Below are 18,417 nucleotides of genomic sequence, written 5' to 3' on the forward strand. Positions count from 1 at the left end.
GGAGTGTAACTCTTTCCTACATTCTGATACTTTACTTATTTCAATAGTCCCTCTAGTTTCTGAATAAGAGCTATTTGAATGTCAAAAATCTACCCCTGTTTCCCTCCGTTACCACTTGACCGGACCCAGATGCTAATATAATTGTAGATAAGACACTTTTTTGCTTTTAAAACACCTTGACAAGATTTTGGTGTGAGTTATTATCGTCATAATCCCAAGAATTCAAGTAAAAAACATATTTCTTCATGGGATGTGTAGTTTTCGAAGTTTATGAGTTGTTGCTACTATAAAACCATGTATTTAAGCAAAGAAACTTGTGATTTGATATATTGTGACAGCTCACGATATTATTGTGAGACTTTTGATGATACAATATCACGATCTTTTATTGTTACATCCCTAATGATCAACGTATAAAATAAAAATGAATGAAAACCAATTTAAACTTAAGCTTAAATGTATTCAGCCCCTAAGATATTTTAAATAGAAGATTATTATATTTTTTCAGTTATTCTTTAGCGTTGTGTGAATAAAAAAAAAAAGAAGAAAGCCTGTAGTAGTTCCATGCACCGTTAATCAGACCCAAACAAGAAAATTCCTAGTGCCCTTAAACGCACCATCACTTCTCTTTAAAACAACTACTGGCAAAGTTCCAAAGCCCAGGGGCCATTTTGCAGCTCCAATGCCTCCCTGAAGAGAGCTTTGGGCCTTGTCCAGCTCCTTACATGTGCAGGGCAGCCCGCTCCCACTGTCTGGACTCACTATAGAGACTGATGCTCACTGGCAGGACAGAGTACGGCAGCAGAGATGTGCTTTTATCAATGCAAGGGCTTGTTATAAAACAGACTCCAGACATGAAGCAATGGAGTTGGAATAGTTTGTGAAAAAGGTGCAGTTTTCAGACATATGCGAGCATCTTTGCCATCAGATAAACCTTGTAGTGAATTTCATTGCCTTTTAATGCATTGTGTAACTTTTCTTGTGTCCAATGAGTAGGGCTGAACAGTTTTAAGAAAATATTTAATTGCGATTTTTTTTTTTTTGGCAGATATTGTGATTTTGATTTCATCCTCGATTATTTTCAAATCAAGTTTTAGCGCACATGAACATTTGCAAACATCACAGAAACTTACATCATACCAGCGTCCTGCACCGATGATTTGACACTGGACTGTTTGCACACATTTGTTTATATTTTACAGCATTAAAACTTAAAAGCACATGGCTAATTTGTATAAACTATAAGTGCAGAAAAACTGCTCGCTCCTTGTGCGCTGATGCGGTTCAGTTTCTGTCAGACTAAAGGACACAACTCAGTGGAATATGAGTGTTCTTTGTGTGACAGAGGATGTGCTGATGATGGTGAGTCTGTTCTGTGCTTCTATTGTGTTGGAGATTGTTCATAAACTTCAAACTTTACGTGAACGCCAGGTTTAAATCCTTGCCTCCTAACATGGTGGTGAATTACTTTGGGGAGCATAGACTTCGACGCAGACTAATAAATCAAAAAGGACAGCGACAAGATGACAGCGGCAGCACCCACTGAGCTGACACAGAACTAAACTTCGCCCTTAAATTGTTCTTTAGGAGCACTGCAAAAAAATGCGGCTTTGAAGCTCCCAAATTGTGTTGTCTGAGATCGCGATTTTTGGTCTAAAACGATTGATTGTTCAGCTCTACCATGGAGCTGTTATTGCTTTGTCTGAAATGTTCCATAGTAAAGCATTAACCTCATCTATGTCCAAGAAGATAAGCAGAAATGAAACTAGGCCAAGATACAGGTCAGATCTGTGGAGAGGCATCTCAGTGTATCCTAAGAATATCTGTTTTCATGGTAATTTAAGCAATAAAAACACCTGCAATTGAATATGTGCAAAATAGCCAAGTTGAATGCAGTGCTGTGGAACATTCCAGGCAAAACAATCAGATTTTCACAGAGACAAGTAAGTCTCAGTAAGAAAAGTTACACAGTGCATCTTTAAATTCACATGATATTTTCTGCTTCAAGAAGGCCTAAAAACTCATCATCTGTAAATCATTATACAACCATAATATTGGCCTAATAATAGAAACATGTCAGCTGACTTCCTCTTTGAAACTGCACAGCCTGTAGTTCCCACCTCTTCATAGTGACATTTAAAGGCCCATATTACGCTATTTTCTGATCTGTCTTATAATGTAGTTTCCCCATTAAAAATATATAAACGGTTGTGTTATGGTTTCATTAACAGACAAACCCTGCATATTTAGTTTAGTTAGTTAGAATTCTTCTCTCACACAGAAAGCACTGCCACCTCGTGATGTCATGTGGTAATACAGAAACTGCTCCACTGTGTTTTTTTAAACTCCATACACCTTCACTAGAATCGTTTGGATGATTTCAGTCCTGGAATTGCCGATCTCTACTAAACAACAGCAATGCTAAGGCTCCGTTTATATGATGAGGGTCTGAACAGAAGAGGCAAAAGTGGAGTCGTGTTTTATTCCATGTTTAGACGAGCATTTTCAGGAGGAAATCTGCGTGCATACGGTGAAGCAAAAGTGTGTGGAATTTGATTGGGTATGCATGCCAGGCGACTAGGTGGTGACGCTAGGTGGCGATGTATGTGACATAAACGCATACGCAGCGTGAGCAGATCTGACCAGAGTTTTGCGTCTTGGGCAGTGTAGACGGAAAAGCTACGGCGGAGCGTATTTAACTTTTCCACTCTGGAGGGTAGTTTCAGATTTTTGCATTTTTAAACCCCAAAAAGGCTGTCACTGTCTAAACGAAAGGTAAAATATTTAGTTGTTTTTACCCGCAAGTGTTCTCGTGTAAACAGGCCCTAAAAGGTAGCTCTTAACTTGCAAACTACTGCTTTGTGACATCACAAGGTGGAACAGAGCATTGTGACCTTTGGAGCTGTAGACAGACTAATAATAAAGGGTTACTCAAACACAACTCCTGGTATGTTTTTGATGAGATTATAGCATTCTAACATGGCTTAAAGCTCACAAGAATGATTTTTTTTTTTTTTTTGTAATATGGGACCTTTAACAGCAAAGCAATAAGTAGTTGATCATCAATTACAAGAAAAGCTATGTGACATTTTTTTAATCCTACATGTAAGAACCAAAGTCTGAATTTTTATAGTACAGGAATGGGGACGGAGATAGGGGGTAGGTGAAACAGACATTTTCTAAACTCAGTGATGACGGAACACTGTTATAACAAGGTTAAAAGCTCATAAAATATGCCCTCTTCTTTACGGTTTTCAGTTTTCTCAGTTTTGACCTGCTAATGTAATTCTCCTTTCTGTCTTTCTGCAGCAGCTGAATCCAAACCAACAGTGTGTGAAGGTAAGGTAACTCAAGCTCATTACAAATAAGTTTTTATCACATTATCATGCACTTATTTTTAAAACAATGCCCTTGGATAATTAAACTCCAATTTGAATGGACGCAATTAGCAAATTTCAAAGGTTACAATTTTTCCAACTGTGATAATTTCCTCCACAAACAACAAAATATCCTTATTCTTATTCTGCATATAAATGGCTCACCCATTAGTTTGACAGTTCATATTTCAGTGTTTTTGTCAATTTTCCTGGATGCACTTAAGTTACAAGCATTGCAAATTAAAATCACAATTGAAAAAAACAAAAAAAAACAACAACTAGATATTTGCAATTTTTCAGCCCTACCTCTCACAGTTGTCTACCAAGTCCACCATCATCCTAAAAATGCACAAATAAGCATCATATATTTAAAAGGGATGTAACGATATCCAAATCTTTCTGTACGATATTATCATGATATGCATCTCACGGTACGATATTTGTTGCGATATTTTGGAGAGGCTGATATAATTATAGATAGGACACTTTTTTGCTTTTAAAATGCCCTGACAAGATCTTGACATAAATTATTTCTGTCAAAATCCCAAGAATTCAAGTAAAAACATATTTATTCATGTTGTCTGCGCTGAAATGAACCATGGGATATGTAGTTCCCAATGTTTATTAGCTGTTTCTACTATAAAACCATGAATTTAAGCCAAGGATTTTGTAATTTGATATATTGTGACAACCAACGGTATTATTGTGAGACTTTGACAATTTTGGTTATTGTTACATCCACAATATTTAATATACACTGAAAGTTGTTAATGGATTTCTTGTGTTTTGGTGTTTACATTGGTATTGTTGCTTCAAAATGGAGAAGATGTTGATTTACAGATGTCTTACTGAGAAGATGTAAACAGACCGATATCTGCTGTGTGTTTTACTTTCATCATCTGTATGTGAAGATTCTGTGTGCTATTAGTGATGTACAGTTAAAAGGGGAAAGACAAAAGCTTCTTGGAGTCAGGTTAGGACAAGACGGTACATACAAGTGCAGATGAAAGTGCAAAGTAGTTTAATGGACCTGACAGTGACTGAGTACTGTATGTAGACTTCAGATTAAAGTAGTTTAATAATTACTCGTGCGTCACCAGTGCACATGTTGGTGCCAAATGTCAGGAGATTATGATCAGTGTGATGCGATTTCATAATGTGATCTCACCTATACCTTCTGAACGTGTTAATACTTCATGCATATTTTATCATTTGCAATACCAGATTATAGCAGTCTAGTATGTTGCTCATTGTCAAAATTGTCCGGGGTAATGATGATGGCGTAGTCAGACGGGTGTTTTGTTGGTTTAATTAATAATAACATTCCCGAACATACAACAGCAGAAATATGCTTCATAATCTATAGGTTGTTACCGTCCACGTTCAAGTCCATGTCCAAACTGATTGAGACTTTTTTTTTTTTTTTGTGAGTTGAACAAAATTTGCCTCCACACACGTGTCGGAACAATAAATATTCACTTCCAGACAACAACGGAGCACTGAGTGAAAACGATGTAATACATATGCCACACCTGTATGTGGTGCTGTAAACAATGATTATAATATTTAATAATGCATATCTCATCACACTTTTTTTAAACTTAAAGTAATTTATCTGATTTTAGCTGTATCCCAGAAATACAGCCATTTTGTTTTGCAGAAGTTAAACTTAAGTTTTTGTTTTTAGCCATAAGATTTGGATGAGAATTATTACAATAATTTGGTCTCAAAATCCAACAGTTTAATTACATGTGCATAATCTGTGTGGTGCGTGTTTTTAGCATTAGCACTAGCAGCGTGTCTTGATTGCTGGGCAACGGGGAGCGACGTGCTTGTGTCCCACGGAGGTTTGTTCAAGGGCTGCAGCCTTCGATGACGGGGTCGTGGCATCATCATTTTCCAAACACTGTGGATTGCTTGTCCACACAACAATGCAATGCTGGTGTTCTTAGATTTCTCAAAAAATACAGTTTTCGCCCACCCAAAAAACCTGCTCCTCGTGGACGAAAGACCAAAAACGAATACAAACTACACTGTTTCGCCTAAAAAAATTTTGTCGTGTGGACAGGCCCTGAGGGAGGGATAGTGGGCCTCTTTTATCCCCCCAAGGTTCTTCCCCCAAGCCAATTAACACAAAATATTTCACCTCTAAAACCCAAATTAGCCATTACAACAAAAACAGAGATAAATACAGAAAAATACATTATACCACTTGGGCATGTGTCTGCGCCTGTAGCAGAACCAGGGAAAATAATATTGAACTTGAACTAAAATTATCAAGTATCATGATTAATCAACCAATCATTTATAGTTACCAGCTTGACCGCCTGACTTGCTCTAGATTCTCCTTGTTACACAATGCTGCTATGTCACGTTTTTGTAGTAAATCTGATTCTGCTGTTGGCTCATTGTTACCATGAATCAGCCCTGTAGACTGAAAGACTCTCACTTGACTGTCTGACGCTGCACAGAGGGGCTGTTACTGCACTCCCTCTCTCCAAATAATACACATAATAATGCACTAGATTTTATTATATAGCAGGTTTAAGACAAACTCAGCACATTACATTATTCATTCACGTCTCCTGGTTAATCAGATCTGACCTGCAACTTGGCCTAGTAGGGTCACATGAACATCTCTGTGGAGACAAACAGGTGGTGGACCCTCCCCGAGCAAAGTTACATAGTGTATCTTTAAGCTATCTTATATTTATGACCAAAAATCTAAGCACTGACTTCTCGTAAAAGCTTTAGGAACACGTGTTTACCTCACTCCTCAAATATACAGTATATAATATTCACTCAAAGTTGTTAATGGATTTCTTGTGTTTTCGTGTTTACACTTTGTTGCTTTAAAATTGAGATGTTGATTTTTAGATGTTTTATTGAGCAGCTTGTTTGAACTCGATGTAAACATAGAATATCCACTGTGTGTTTTACTTTCATCGTCTGTATGTGAAGATTCTGTGTGCTATTAGTGATGTATAGTTAAAAAGGGAAAGACAAAAGCTTCTGATGGTACATACAAGTGCAGACGAGAATGCAGATTATTTTAATGGACCTGACAGTGACTGAGTACTGTATGTCGACTTCAGATTAAAGTAGTCTAATATGAGTCTACTCGTGCGTCACCACTCATGTTTTTGTTAAAATATCAGGAGATAATTTTCATTGAATCACAGTTGAATGGCCAGTAATTAATGGCAGGAATTTTTAACTCTCCTGGCCAATGTGACCGGCAAAAAAAGTCTATCATGACCTCTGATTGGAACGTTCTGTCATATCAGGATGTGACGTCATTTTGGAATATAAACAAGCTGCTCAAATAAGTATGCATGTTTTTCAAGGAATTTGAAAAGTAAAACATGTATTTTAGTTGTTTGGTCAATGCAGTCTTTTTTTTTTTTTTCTTAATTGGGCTGTTCGCTTTGTATAAAATATGTAATTGTGAGTAGATTTGAGAGGGTGGAGAGTCCTTGCCTCAAGTGGAAGAGTTCAAGTATCTCAGGGTCTTGTTCATGATTGAGGGGAGGATGGAGCGTGGGATTGACAGGCGGATCGGTGCATCGTCGGCAGTGATGCGGTTGCTGTATCGAACCGTTGTGGTGAAGAGGGAGCTGAACCGAAAGGCAAAGCTCTCAATTTACTACTCAATCCATGTTCCTCCCCTCACCTCTGGTCATGAGCTTTGAGTAATGACCGAAAGGACAAGATCGTGGATACAAGCGGTCAAAATTTGCTTCCTCCGCAGGGTGGCTGGTCGCTCCCGTAGAGATAGGATGAGAAGCTCAGGCACACGGGAGAAGCTCGGAGTAGCGCCGCTGCTCCTCCACTTCGAGAGGAGCCGGCTGAGGTGACTCGGGCATCTGCTGGGGATGTCTCCTGAGCGCCTTCCTCAGGAGGTGTTCCAGGTATGTCCCACTGGGAGGAGGCCCCAGGGAAGAGGAGGGACACGTGTCTCTCGGCTGGCCTGGAAATGCCTTGGAGTCCCCCCGGAGCAGCTGGAGGAAGTGTTCAGAATGAAGGAAGTCTGGGAGTCCCTGCTTAGGCTGCTGCCCCCATGACGCGACCCCGGATAAGCGGAAGAAAATGGATGGATGGAGTAGATTTGCTATTCATGTTTTAATAGTTTGATTCTGTACAAGGTTCACATTTTAAACCAGAAAAATTGACCAACAAAGAAGCAAAATATGAACTGAAAAACTAATACAAGAAAGTGCACATATTTTTTTGCCATCAGTTACAGACTCATCCGTACAATTCAAGCAGTGTCGTCTTGGTCTTTGGTAGAATATTGTTTATAATAGATGGTGGATGTGTCATCGCTCATTTATCCTCTATCCCATTTCTCTTTTCCTGTTCTGGGTCATTTGAGGGCTGGGGCCACGCTAAGTTTCTTTAGCTCGCACACTCCCTGCACCATCAGTCCTCCCATTTGCCTCTCCAAATGTGTACGTAATGCACCATCCCGAGATAAGATACATAAAAGACGTATCAAATGAAATCACATGGTCAACCGGAGCAGCTTTGCAAATATTTATCAGATTGAGCTCGCTGGAGTTTACGTGATGGTTACTCAGTGGTACATCTAAGGCCTGAGATATGTGGAGAGTAAACAGTTTATGGAAACAGTGGGAGCGGTGGAGGGGAACGGGGCGGGAGGGGAGGGGAGGAGAGGGGGGGTGTGCATTCGTGAGGTCAGTCCTGGAGTCGGATCTCGGGCTCATCTGTCATGTTGGGGCGACAGGGGAGAATACAGAGGAGCCCGCCTGGAGAGGATCATTCTCAAATCAGCAAACACATGGTCCTCCTAATGCGTGATTAAAGGTGGATTATGTAACATTTCTGGCAGAGGGTTTGTCTTGTCTCCATGGAGATGTTGTTGTTTGTTGTTTTGCCTAAAAACGATGGCATTCAACTATATCCAAGGAGCCACCTGGTCAAGTTATAGGTCAAATCTATGGTGAGGCGAGCCCATAAACTTTAACAATGCGTGTTTTCAAGGTATTTTTTGACAGAGACAACATATCTATCTTTATGATCATTTGATGTCTTTCTTATTCCGTAAAAGGACTTTGAATTACTTTGTGTACAAATTGTGCTGTACAAACAAACTTTCCTTGCCTTATGCAAGATAGAGATTTTTATTGCCAGACTGCACAACAGGTGTCACCAAACTTTTTTCTCTGGGGGCCACATTATCGCTCCTGACTGTGATGGGGGCTGGGTCAGGGCCGTGAAACAGAATTGTATGACCCTGACGACGCAGATTATATTCTTTAAAAACTGCCACACTTTCTTTACATATCAAACAAACTGCACAGTCCTTAGACTGAACAAAAAAATAATCGGTTGTCCACTGTTCTTTGAAAACTCTGCACTCTCGGTCAAGTTTTCGTACTTTAGCACTTGCCATTTTGCTGTCCTTAACTGCACTACAGAACTTGCGCGTGCGTTGACTGTCACTGTTTGATCTCGAGCTTGTCAGGTGACAAAAATTCAGCTGTAAATTCGGCGGCAAATGTAAATACAATTATTTAAGTATAAATACTTAATATACATTTTTAATTGAAAAAATAAACAAACTACAAGATGCCAATGTAATTTTATTTGTCAAAAAGTAGTTTGAGGATTGTCTCATAGGGCCAGTTCAAGTGGTGGAGGAGCACAGGGGCTGGAGGCTGGTCAAAGGGGCGTGGAAGGCCGGAGTCAACCTCGCAGGCCTAAGTTTGATGACCCCTGCTGTAGAATATTCAGGAAAAGCAATAACATGTAGATGAGCAGGGAGCAGATTCCCCATCTTTATTCACATAAATCAAAAGAAACAAAATACTTTGTGCACAGACACACACGCACACAGTTGTTGTTTATTTTTAGTTCTTACGATTATATTGTGACCTGAATATTTCCGACTTCCAATTAATTTCTTCATCTTGACATTTATGACTGCTTTCCTTGGCCTATTGTAATCATTACTCAAATATTGAATAAAGGCCACATTCTACGGATGACTTGACCTGATCCTGAGAAAAACCTGACATGGTCTACTTTGACCCACTGAAGAATCAATCCAATTAACTTGCTACTTATTTTGTTCTTTACAGCAATATTTAATATACATTTTCCCCATAGATTCTCTTATGAATTACAGCTTACATGTACGTTTTGCATGTATTCATTTTCTTTTGGTGTTTTTGTTGTGGCTTTACTTTACACAGCAATAACTTGTATTTTATGTATCAAGTGTATATTTTAGCAGACAATGACAATCCAATGACACTTTTCCTTTGTTTCTCAGACAGGAAGTTACCCGCTCACTCCAGGCTGACGCTGCTCTCTGATTGGTCGGAGGAGGACGTGCAGGCCTGGCTGTGTGAGGAGGGGCTGGAGGAGCTGATCGGAATCTTCAAATCCAACAACATGGACGGACCTGAGCTCAGCCGTCTGAACAAGGAAACTGCAGTGGAGATGGGCATCGGTAAGACAGTAACCCTCTATATATTTACATGGTCTGTGTTTTAACCATAGTCTGTATAAAGAAGTGGACTAAAGGAATGTGACGTCATAGCGTTCGGCTCCAGTCAAATGAAGCTCACTGAGGCTGCGGTTGTTAGCCTCATTCATCAGCCAGTTTCACTTCACTTTCACATCTGACCTCGCAGCATTAGGATTCGTTCACTCGATGGTAGGCAGGTGCTTTTTTTATTTAACCAATCGCTGCTATTTGGTCGTGACGTATGTAATGCACCAGAACACTCAGTGGGGTCCAATTAACTGCCGGCACAACAGCAAACAAAGCAGAGAGTGAACATGTCTGTCAGTGATTGTTGTTGTTTCTGTGAGGTGAAGTTGAGAATTAAAGGTGCAATAAAAAATGGAGGATAGCGTATGCAGTCTACTATCGCAACTCAGGCTGGTTCAGCTCTTCACTGATTGGCCGATGCTGTCTAGTGTATTCCGATTCCTAACCTAGTCACTGGAGAGAAATGAAATTGAGCGGAGGGACTAGGTGGCGCCTGCCTGACTAAGCAGTTGTACGGGTGGATTTCAAGCAATGTTCAATATTAGGAATATGAATTTATGTACATACTAAATGGTAGGGGTGTAACGATATTGAAGTCTCATGGTACAATATCGTCACGGTATGAACCTCACGGTACGATATTTATTGCGATTTTGTGGGAAAGCTCACGATGTGGTGGCGAGTCTCACTATTAGGGATGCAACAATATTCAAATCTCTTATGATATTTATGCAATATTTTGACGATATACATCTCACGGTATGATTGCGATATTTTGTGGAGGCTAACAAAACTGTTAATATGCTATTTTTTTCTCTTAAAATGACTTAACAAGACTTAATCCAAAGAACTAAGACTTAAAAGTGCTTAGAACTGTTATTTCTTCTTGTAGTCTACACTGAAATGGAGCAAAGGATCATGGTTTGTGTAATTCCCTCGTCTTTTTTCAGCTATTGCTGCACCATTACTCTTAATTTAAGCAAAGTGACTTGTAATTCGCTATATTGTGATGGTCCACGATATTATTGTGAGAACTTTGACGATACGATATCACGATATTTCGTTTATTGTTACATCCCTAGTAAATAGTGAAATAAAAACACCAGGATCATGTAGAGTGGGTTGATACGAACATTTTAAGACCAAACTGACAAGGCTCACTGCAGTAGTTACAGAGACATTAATTCTATGATTATAACTTAGTTTTTGTTGCTTCCCTTGACAGTGTAGATATAATGATTTTGGACTCTTAAAAATCACGCTGTGAAAATAGAGCCAGCTTTCATAAACCTTTAAATATTAGATTTGTACAGCCTGTCATACTGAATACAAATTAGAAAAATATGATACTAGAAGTGAAAACAAATCAATATCCCAATGAGAAGTTAAGAAGAAATAAAATTTGTAGATCCGCTTGGTCAACCAAAGACTTCCTAATGCACTACTTCTCCAGCTAAGGTCATAACCACAGGTGAGTATAACAAAGCACAAGTCTGGGTTTGTTTGCGATAAGGAAACAATATATTTCTTGAGTTGAATACTGCACCAGAATATCTAGAGCGCACCGAATAAATAACATGCCAATTAATCCCAGCTTTACTTGCTTTTATAGGCAGCTACATCAGCAATTTTGTCCAATTATTCTTTTACTCCCACCACGCGCAGAAACCTGTTCACCAGCTCATAAACAAACTAAAGGTTAATAAAGTCCCCCATTTGTATTGTGGACGCATGCAAAGCTAGAGGCATGTGTGCTTCATTAAACCGTGTACAAACAAAGTTAGAAAACTGCTCTCATTAGCAAGATCTACATAGCAGTAAATAAATAAATAAATAAACGCTGCTAACTCCTCTGGCTTACGAGCTGAAACCTATTTTAGTTGTACAATGCCACAGTGCAATTCTAATCATGCAAGCTCCCTCTGTTCTCAATATAAACAACAGACTATTAATTTTGGCTGTTAGGACTCTCCGTAGTCCATTTACCTGCCCACGCTAACAGTGCCAGTGCCGCTCCTGCATACTAATTACTCCCCACATAAGTATTACGAAGTTTAGTTATGCAGGTGCTGGCTGTAAAAGACTGACAGACAAAACTGCTTAGACAATATGTAGATCTGTAGATGACTGCGCCTCCGTACAAGTGTAAGTGTTGCTTAATGGGGGTTGCATAACTTAACTGAATGACTGAACACAGAGGGAGCTGTGAAGTATTCTCTGGTTTACTATATCTTATAAAAATGCAAAAAGATAAACACTGACTTTATACGAGGGAAAGTGCCAGCGGGTCTGGAGAGCTCTCTATCGGGGTGATAACCAGCGCCTGTGGAAAATACACGATTATGTTCAATGCCTATAATCTCAGCTCACAACTGAGAGTATCTAAAGTGACCTTCTAGAATAAAACACTGTGGAGCTTCACATTTCTTTAACCTTACGTCTATGACCTGAAATTTGAATTTTTTGACATTCTCTAAAGGCCCGTTTACATGAGAACGCTTGCGGGTAAAAACGACAAAATATTTTATGGGAAGTGCCTTTTGTTTAGGCGGTGATGGCATTTTGGGGCTTAAAAACTCAAAAATCTGATAGAGTGCAAAAGTTGAATACGCTCCACCGTAGTGTTTCCGTTTACACTGCCCAAGACGCAAAATTCTGGTTAGATCTGCTCACGTCACGTACACGTTTACGTCACATACATACAGTACACAGAAACACACGTCGGATCATTTCCATGCATTGGACCTTCAATAAATAAACTTACAGGAGGCATCCAAACAAATGTACAGAATATGTAGAGATACTATTAGTGAACAGAGAAGGATCTGCACCTCTGTCATATTCTGGATGCACCAGTTCGTCGCAGGCGAGCCAGACAACTATGGACAAGACCTGGGAGAACCAGTCGATGATGGGACAACTTTGTGAAAGGAGTATCTGATGAAAATGTGTGGCGTGAAAACTTCTGTATGCCCAAAGATGCCCTAGTTGCTTTAAGTACAAGTATACCCAATCCAGTTCCACACACTTTTGCGTCACCATATGCATGCAGATTTCCTCCCGAAAACACTCGTCTAAACGCAGAATAAAAAGTAAAGACACAACACCACTTTTGCATCTTCTGCTCAGACCGTCATCATATAAATGTAGTCTAAGTACTCAAAGAATGCACAAACGTGAGCTAATGATGCTAAACCACCAATTAAGTGGGAACCCCATTCATTTAAATTGGAAATTTAAGAAATGTTTAGAAAAAATGTGATATAAAGTGAGCTGATCAACAATGTACCATTTCTCTAGCTTTGCCAGCAAGACAACTTCTTGCAGTATTTGTGAGTGTTATGGGAAGAAGTGATATATCTCTTGATAATAACAGGGCAGTTGCGGGGTCTTAAAAGTTATAAAAAGTTCTTAAATTTCATGTTCCTAAATTAAGGCCTTAAAAAGCCTATTTTTTTGTATAATCGGGCTGCAGTGCAATGTTAAACGGAGGGAAAAAAACATGAAATTTTGTGAATGACCATCTAATTTGGAGTATGTGCAAACAATACTTTGGTTTCTGGCACCGGAGGCAATGAGTAAACGATCAGTAGAGTGGATGAAGATGTTGGATGGATCGTGGGGAAGTGTACAGTGGCTCTCAGATTCTAGATTTAGCACCGGTAGTTGGTTGGTCATTATTAGAACTGGATCTGGTGTTTTTCACCCACATAATGGGTGTGGTGTTTGTCTTAATTTTCATTTAAGTGGTCTTAAAAATTCTTAAATTTGGGTTATTCAAACCTGCGGATACCCTGAATAAATAATTAATCCATTTGCAAAGCCCAATGAGTTTTTGGAATACAGACAAAGGTTTATTCTTGTTACAACAGATATGGACCGGGCCTGGGCCTGCCCTGACCACAGACCAACATCCTCTCCTCCCCAGCTGTATGTCCCTCCCACATTTTCCTCCCGAATGTTATAAAGCACCAAGTTTATATAGACTGAGATAACCAGAGGGCATATGTTTCCAACTGAGAAGGTGAGGACTCCTACTGAGGTGTGGCCAGATGTGCTTGATCTGATTTGTATCCATATGTAAGAGAATTTAATTAATTTATCTTCCACGTACATCTCAGTTTAACATTGACTCACAAAAGCTATTTTTACATCATGATCTTCCCTTGGCATACAAGTGGCACCATTATCTAAACTGTGGCATATTGTTGTCTAACCGGTGTCTCCTGGCCTTCATAGTCTCACCACTTGCTTTATAAACTTCCTCCTTTGGAAGCAGAGTCAAAAGGGCTTGAAGTTTTGAAATCATACTGTGTTGACTTTTCAAGTTCTCTCGGGCCTGTATTATTCATGGTAAATAAACCTCTCCTGCTTAAGACGTCCAGTTTGTCTCTAGCCTTTTACTTCCATTCTTTCTTGGACAAGCTGAAAACTTCTACAACACCATAACCAGAAGTGTTTACATTGAAGGGTCTTTCTAACACTGTCTTTAAAACTCATTTGGTTTGGTAGTTAGTTATAACACCAAATATGTTTCTAAAAGATATACTAATCATTATTTTAATGTAATCAATCGAATCAGTATTTTCCAGTGGGGGTCTGGTCTTGGGTAGAAATCACATTCATTCACAAAGACAGATTGAGAGAAATCTTTCCACAATATAAATTTATATCACGAGTTCACAAAGTTTGTAGTCCGTGTAGAACTTATCTGATGTAAAAATCTGCAGTCCTATACAAAATAATGCAACCTGAATGATGATGGAAGCGCCCACGGCACTTTCCAAAATAAGCAGAATAAGCTCATAAAAGTCTGTTTTACATAATGTATCCCATTATAGAATTTGGCTTAGACAGTAAAGCTTTTCATCAAATCCTATCATCACTTTATCTTATGTTATTGTAATGTGTGTTTGCTGTGCTCCTCCCGCTCTGCTCTCATCCTCTTTATCCCCAAAGAGCAAATGGCACATTGTAGTTTAAATTGAACAAAGGTAAACAACTCTGCTCAGCAATGCAGAGTCCTGCCACAGCACATCTCCTCTGCATGTGTTTATTATGGAACACAGGGCTCACTATTACCGACCAATCAGGACAAGCCAGGGGACGCCAGATTACCTTATTTCCTGTCCCTTTGTGTCGCGGGGCTCGCAAAAAGCGCATAGACATACACACAAAAATCACCAGTAGACTTGATGGAATATTCATGAATCTTTGAGTAAGGAGAAGGAGGAAAAGATTATTTAATTTAGTGTATTTCCAACCAGACCGCGCCACTCTGCACTGGCATTGTCGGGTCTCATCAAATTATCAATCTAAATGTAAATGGACAGTGCGCCGCTAATGGCTGCTGGTTTGGTTTGAGCAGGGAGAGAAGGAAGAGAGAGGGTAGAGGGGAGTGGGTGAGAAGGAGAGGTGACCCAGACGAGGGGCTTATCTTACCCACTCAGGAGGTAATGGGCCGGGCGCTGCGCTGGAGCGGACAGTTTGATGGAGAGCGGTCACTTTTCGGAGAGATTGGAGTAATTATGCCGACAGAGGCTCCACTTGTGGATCTGTGTGAAGTCCTAGAATGTTATTACAAGATGGATGCTCCCTTATATTTAACACGCTGGGGTGTAAAGCTTTGTGGTACTAATTTTGAAAGACAGATCCAATCTGGTTTGAGGGATCCAGAACTCCCCAGGTTCGCCAATTTTACAGTCTATTGTTTTTTTTAATTTTTTATTTTAAGGTGTTCTATAAATCTTTTTATGTGCTTGTCTTCAAGTTACATGTTTGATCTGTGGAGAAGTGAATGCATGTTTTCTTTTCTTTCCAATAAGAACACCACTAATTGAATATAATGCAACACATGTTTAATGCCATGTTGTGGAACATTCCAGACAAAAGATTATCATGGTGACAAACCTGAGCAAACCTCCTTGTAAAAGCCTGATCTCGTCAGGTCTCAGAAGCTAAGCAGAGTCGGGCCTGGTTAGTACTTGGATGGGAGACACTGGGAGAATCAGGTGCCACAGTGGGCGCCAGTCGCAAAAACTGCCGTTGTGTCCTTAGGCAAGACACTTCACCTACATTGCCTAGTATGAAAGCGGTGTGTGTGTGAGTGCTGGTGATGGTCGGAGGGGCTGATGGTGCAGATTGGCAGCCTTGCCTCCGTCAGTCTGCCCCCGGGCAGCTGTGGCTACAACAGTAGTTCACCACCAAGTGTGGAGTGAATGAATAATGCTCTGTAAAGTGTCTTTGAGTGTCCAAAAAAGCGATTTATAAAACTGATGCATTATTATTTTTATTATTACTAAGCAGGGTTAGTACTTGGAAGACCACTGGACGAATTAGGTGCCACAGTGGGGCGCCAGTGCCAAAAACTGTTGTTGTGTCCTTAAGCGAGGCACTTCACTCATTGTGTGTGAGTTTTGCTGGTGGTCGGAGGGAGCGATGGCGCAGATTGGCAGTGTCACAGTCTGCCCCAGGGCAAAAGTATCTTATCAAGTGAGGAATGAATGAAAAATGCACCAAATTGTAAAGTGACTTTGAGCGTCTGGAAAAGTCCTAAATAAGACTAATGCATTATTATTATTATTAAAAACACGGTGAACCTTCCTTCCGAAAAGTTTCATAGTGCTCCTTTAATTGTCACACTGTTATATATTGATGCACAAGGGAAATTTCCAAATAATTCCCCTTGTGGATCATTAAGTTTGTCTAAATCTAAGTAACATTTCAACTACATTTCTCCTTGTAACTTGCTTCGTCCTCTTCACCTTGAGGCTAAACCGGTCCAGACTCCTCCCTGTGCAGTGTTTGGGGGCTGTGGTGTCCTTCTGTGTTGTCTGGCTCTCTGTCTCTCTGCACAGATTGACCAATTAACTTATTTTTCCCTCGGAGACCACAAAGGACAAAGCTTTCTGTTAATAGTCTGTCACCTCCTAAAAAGCCTGCTAGCACTGCTCCGGTTTTATGTGTTTTATGGAAAGTGCAGGAACTGGCCATTATGGACACAAATAAAAGTTACAGTGTTGGATTCAAGCTTGTCTTTTTGATGCAGTGATCTGATAATGTTTATTTTTTGTTTTCTTTTTTTCATGACAGATATACTACCGGTCAAACGTTTTAGAACACCGTAATTTTTCCAGTTATTTGTTGCAATTCAAGTCATGCAAGTCCAATGAAGAGCTTGAAATGGTACAAAGTTATGTTAAAAAGGTTAAAAAAAAAAAGATAAAAGATACAAAACAAGACCAAGCTCTGCCAAAACCACCTGAGGAAAAAAAGAACAAGATGGTAAACTTGAAAACATGGAGTGTCCTGCACAGTCTCCAGACTTAAACCTCACTGAGCTGGTTTTGGATGAACTGGACAAAAAAGTCAAAGTCAAAAGCCAGGCAACCTTCAAGTGCCACACATTTATGGGAACTTCTGCAACAGACTGGGGAAAAACTTTCTGAAGAATATTTGATTTCTGTTGTAAAAAGAACAAGCCACGACTGTGTTCAGCTGTTATATCTGCCAAAGGTGGACACTTTCATGAATCAAAACTTTAGAATACGCTTTGGTCAACAGTAAATGGGCAGATAACATAAGATTACTCTTTTTTTCTGCTCCTTTTCATTCATTTCTTGTATGTTGATGCTGTGACACTGTTGATGTCTTTTTATAAAAAAAATAAAATATGGAAAAAGTGTGGTGTTCTAAAACTTTTGACCGGTAGTGAATATTACGCAAAATTGATTCTTGTGAGCTTTTAGCCATGTTATAAGGTTACCACATCAAAACATGTCCCTGGACTTGTGTTTTGTTTCATTCACACGTTTGAGTAACTCTTTATTATTAGTTTGTTTACATCTACAAAGCTCAAAATGCTCTGTTCCACCTTGTGATGTCATAACGCCATAGTTTTCAAGTTAACTTTTTATCTTTAATTCAGTAGAAATGGACAATTCAAGGGCTGAAATCATCCAGATGATTCTAGTAAATGTGTGTGCAGTTTAAAAACACAGTGGAGCACTTCCTGTATAACCAAATGACACCTTATGATGTTTCTGAGAGAAGAACTCAGCCTAAATACGCAGGGTTTGTGAGTTAAACATGTGTGAATGAAACAAAACACAACTCCAGGTCTGTTTTTGATGAGGAAACAACATTTTAACATTCTGTAAATTAGAAAATAGTGTAATATTTGTCCTTTAACAGGAAAAAATTAAACCATAAGCCTCACATGGGAGTAATTTAGAAGCATGTTTCGTCATACATCTCAAATTTCTAGTATGAATCAGTATCTCTACACATTCTTTGTAATCCTACCTTATTCCAGCACTCAACACATTTTATTGTTATTCCAGAGTCTGTAGGTCTGCGTGGTCGTCTCCTGAGAAAACTGGAGTCCCTGAAGGTATCACAGAGCGGTTCAGAGGCTCCGGATGAGTTCCTCTGTCCCATCACCAGAGAGCTGATGAGGGATCCAGTCATCGCCGCAGGTCTGTCACACCAGCCCCCTCTGTGCCTATTCAAAGTATT

The 18,417-nt window shown here is 39.6% G+C and overlaps 1 protein-coding gene across 1 annotated transcript in view; it reads left to right on the forward strand.

The window, feature by feature from the left end:
- LOC110163944 (WD repeat, SAM and U-box domain-containing protein 1-like) overlaps nt 1–18,417 on the forward strand; it is a 34,383-nt gene that overhangs the window by 15,522 nt on the left and 444 nt on the right. Inside the window, exons 8-10 of the mRNA XM_055150441.1 lie at nt 3,310–3,339; nt 9,676–9,855; nt 18,243–18,377. Coding sequence (XP_055006416.1) covers nt 3,310–3,339; nt 9,676–9,855; nt 18,243–18,377 — 345 coding nt within the window. The remainder of the gene's footprint in view (nt 1–3,309; nt 3,340–9,675; nt 9,856–18,242; nt 18,378–18,417) is intronic.

Source organism: Boleophthalmus pectinirostris, unplaced genomic scaffold (genome assembly GCF_026225935.1).
Source record: "Boleophthalmus pectinirostris isolate CB_2022bp ecotype Guang Dong unplaced genomic scaffold, ASM2622593v1 HiC_scaffold_1, whole genome shotgun sequence".
Taxonomy (NCBI): Eukaryota; Metazoa; Chordata; class Actinopteri; order Gobiiformes; family Gobiidae; genus Boleophthalmus; species Boleophthalmus pectinirostris.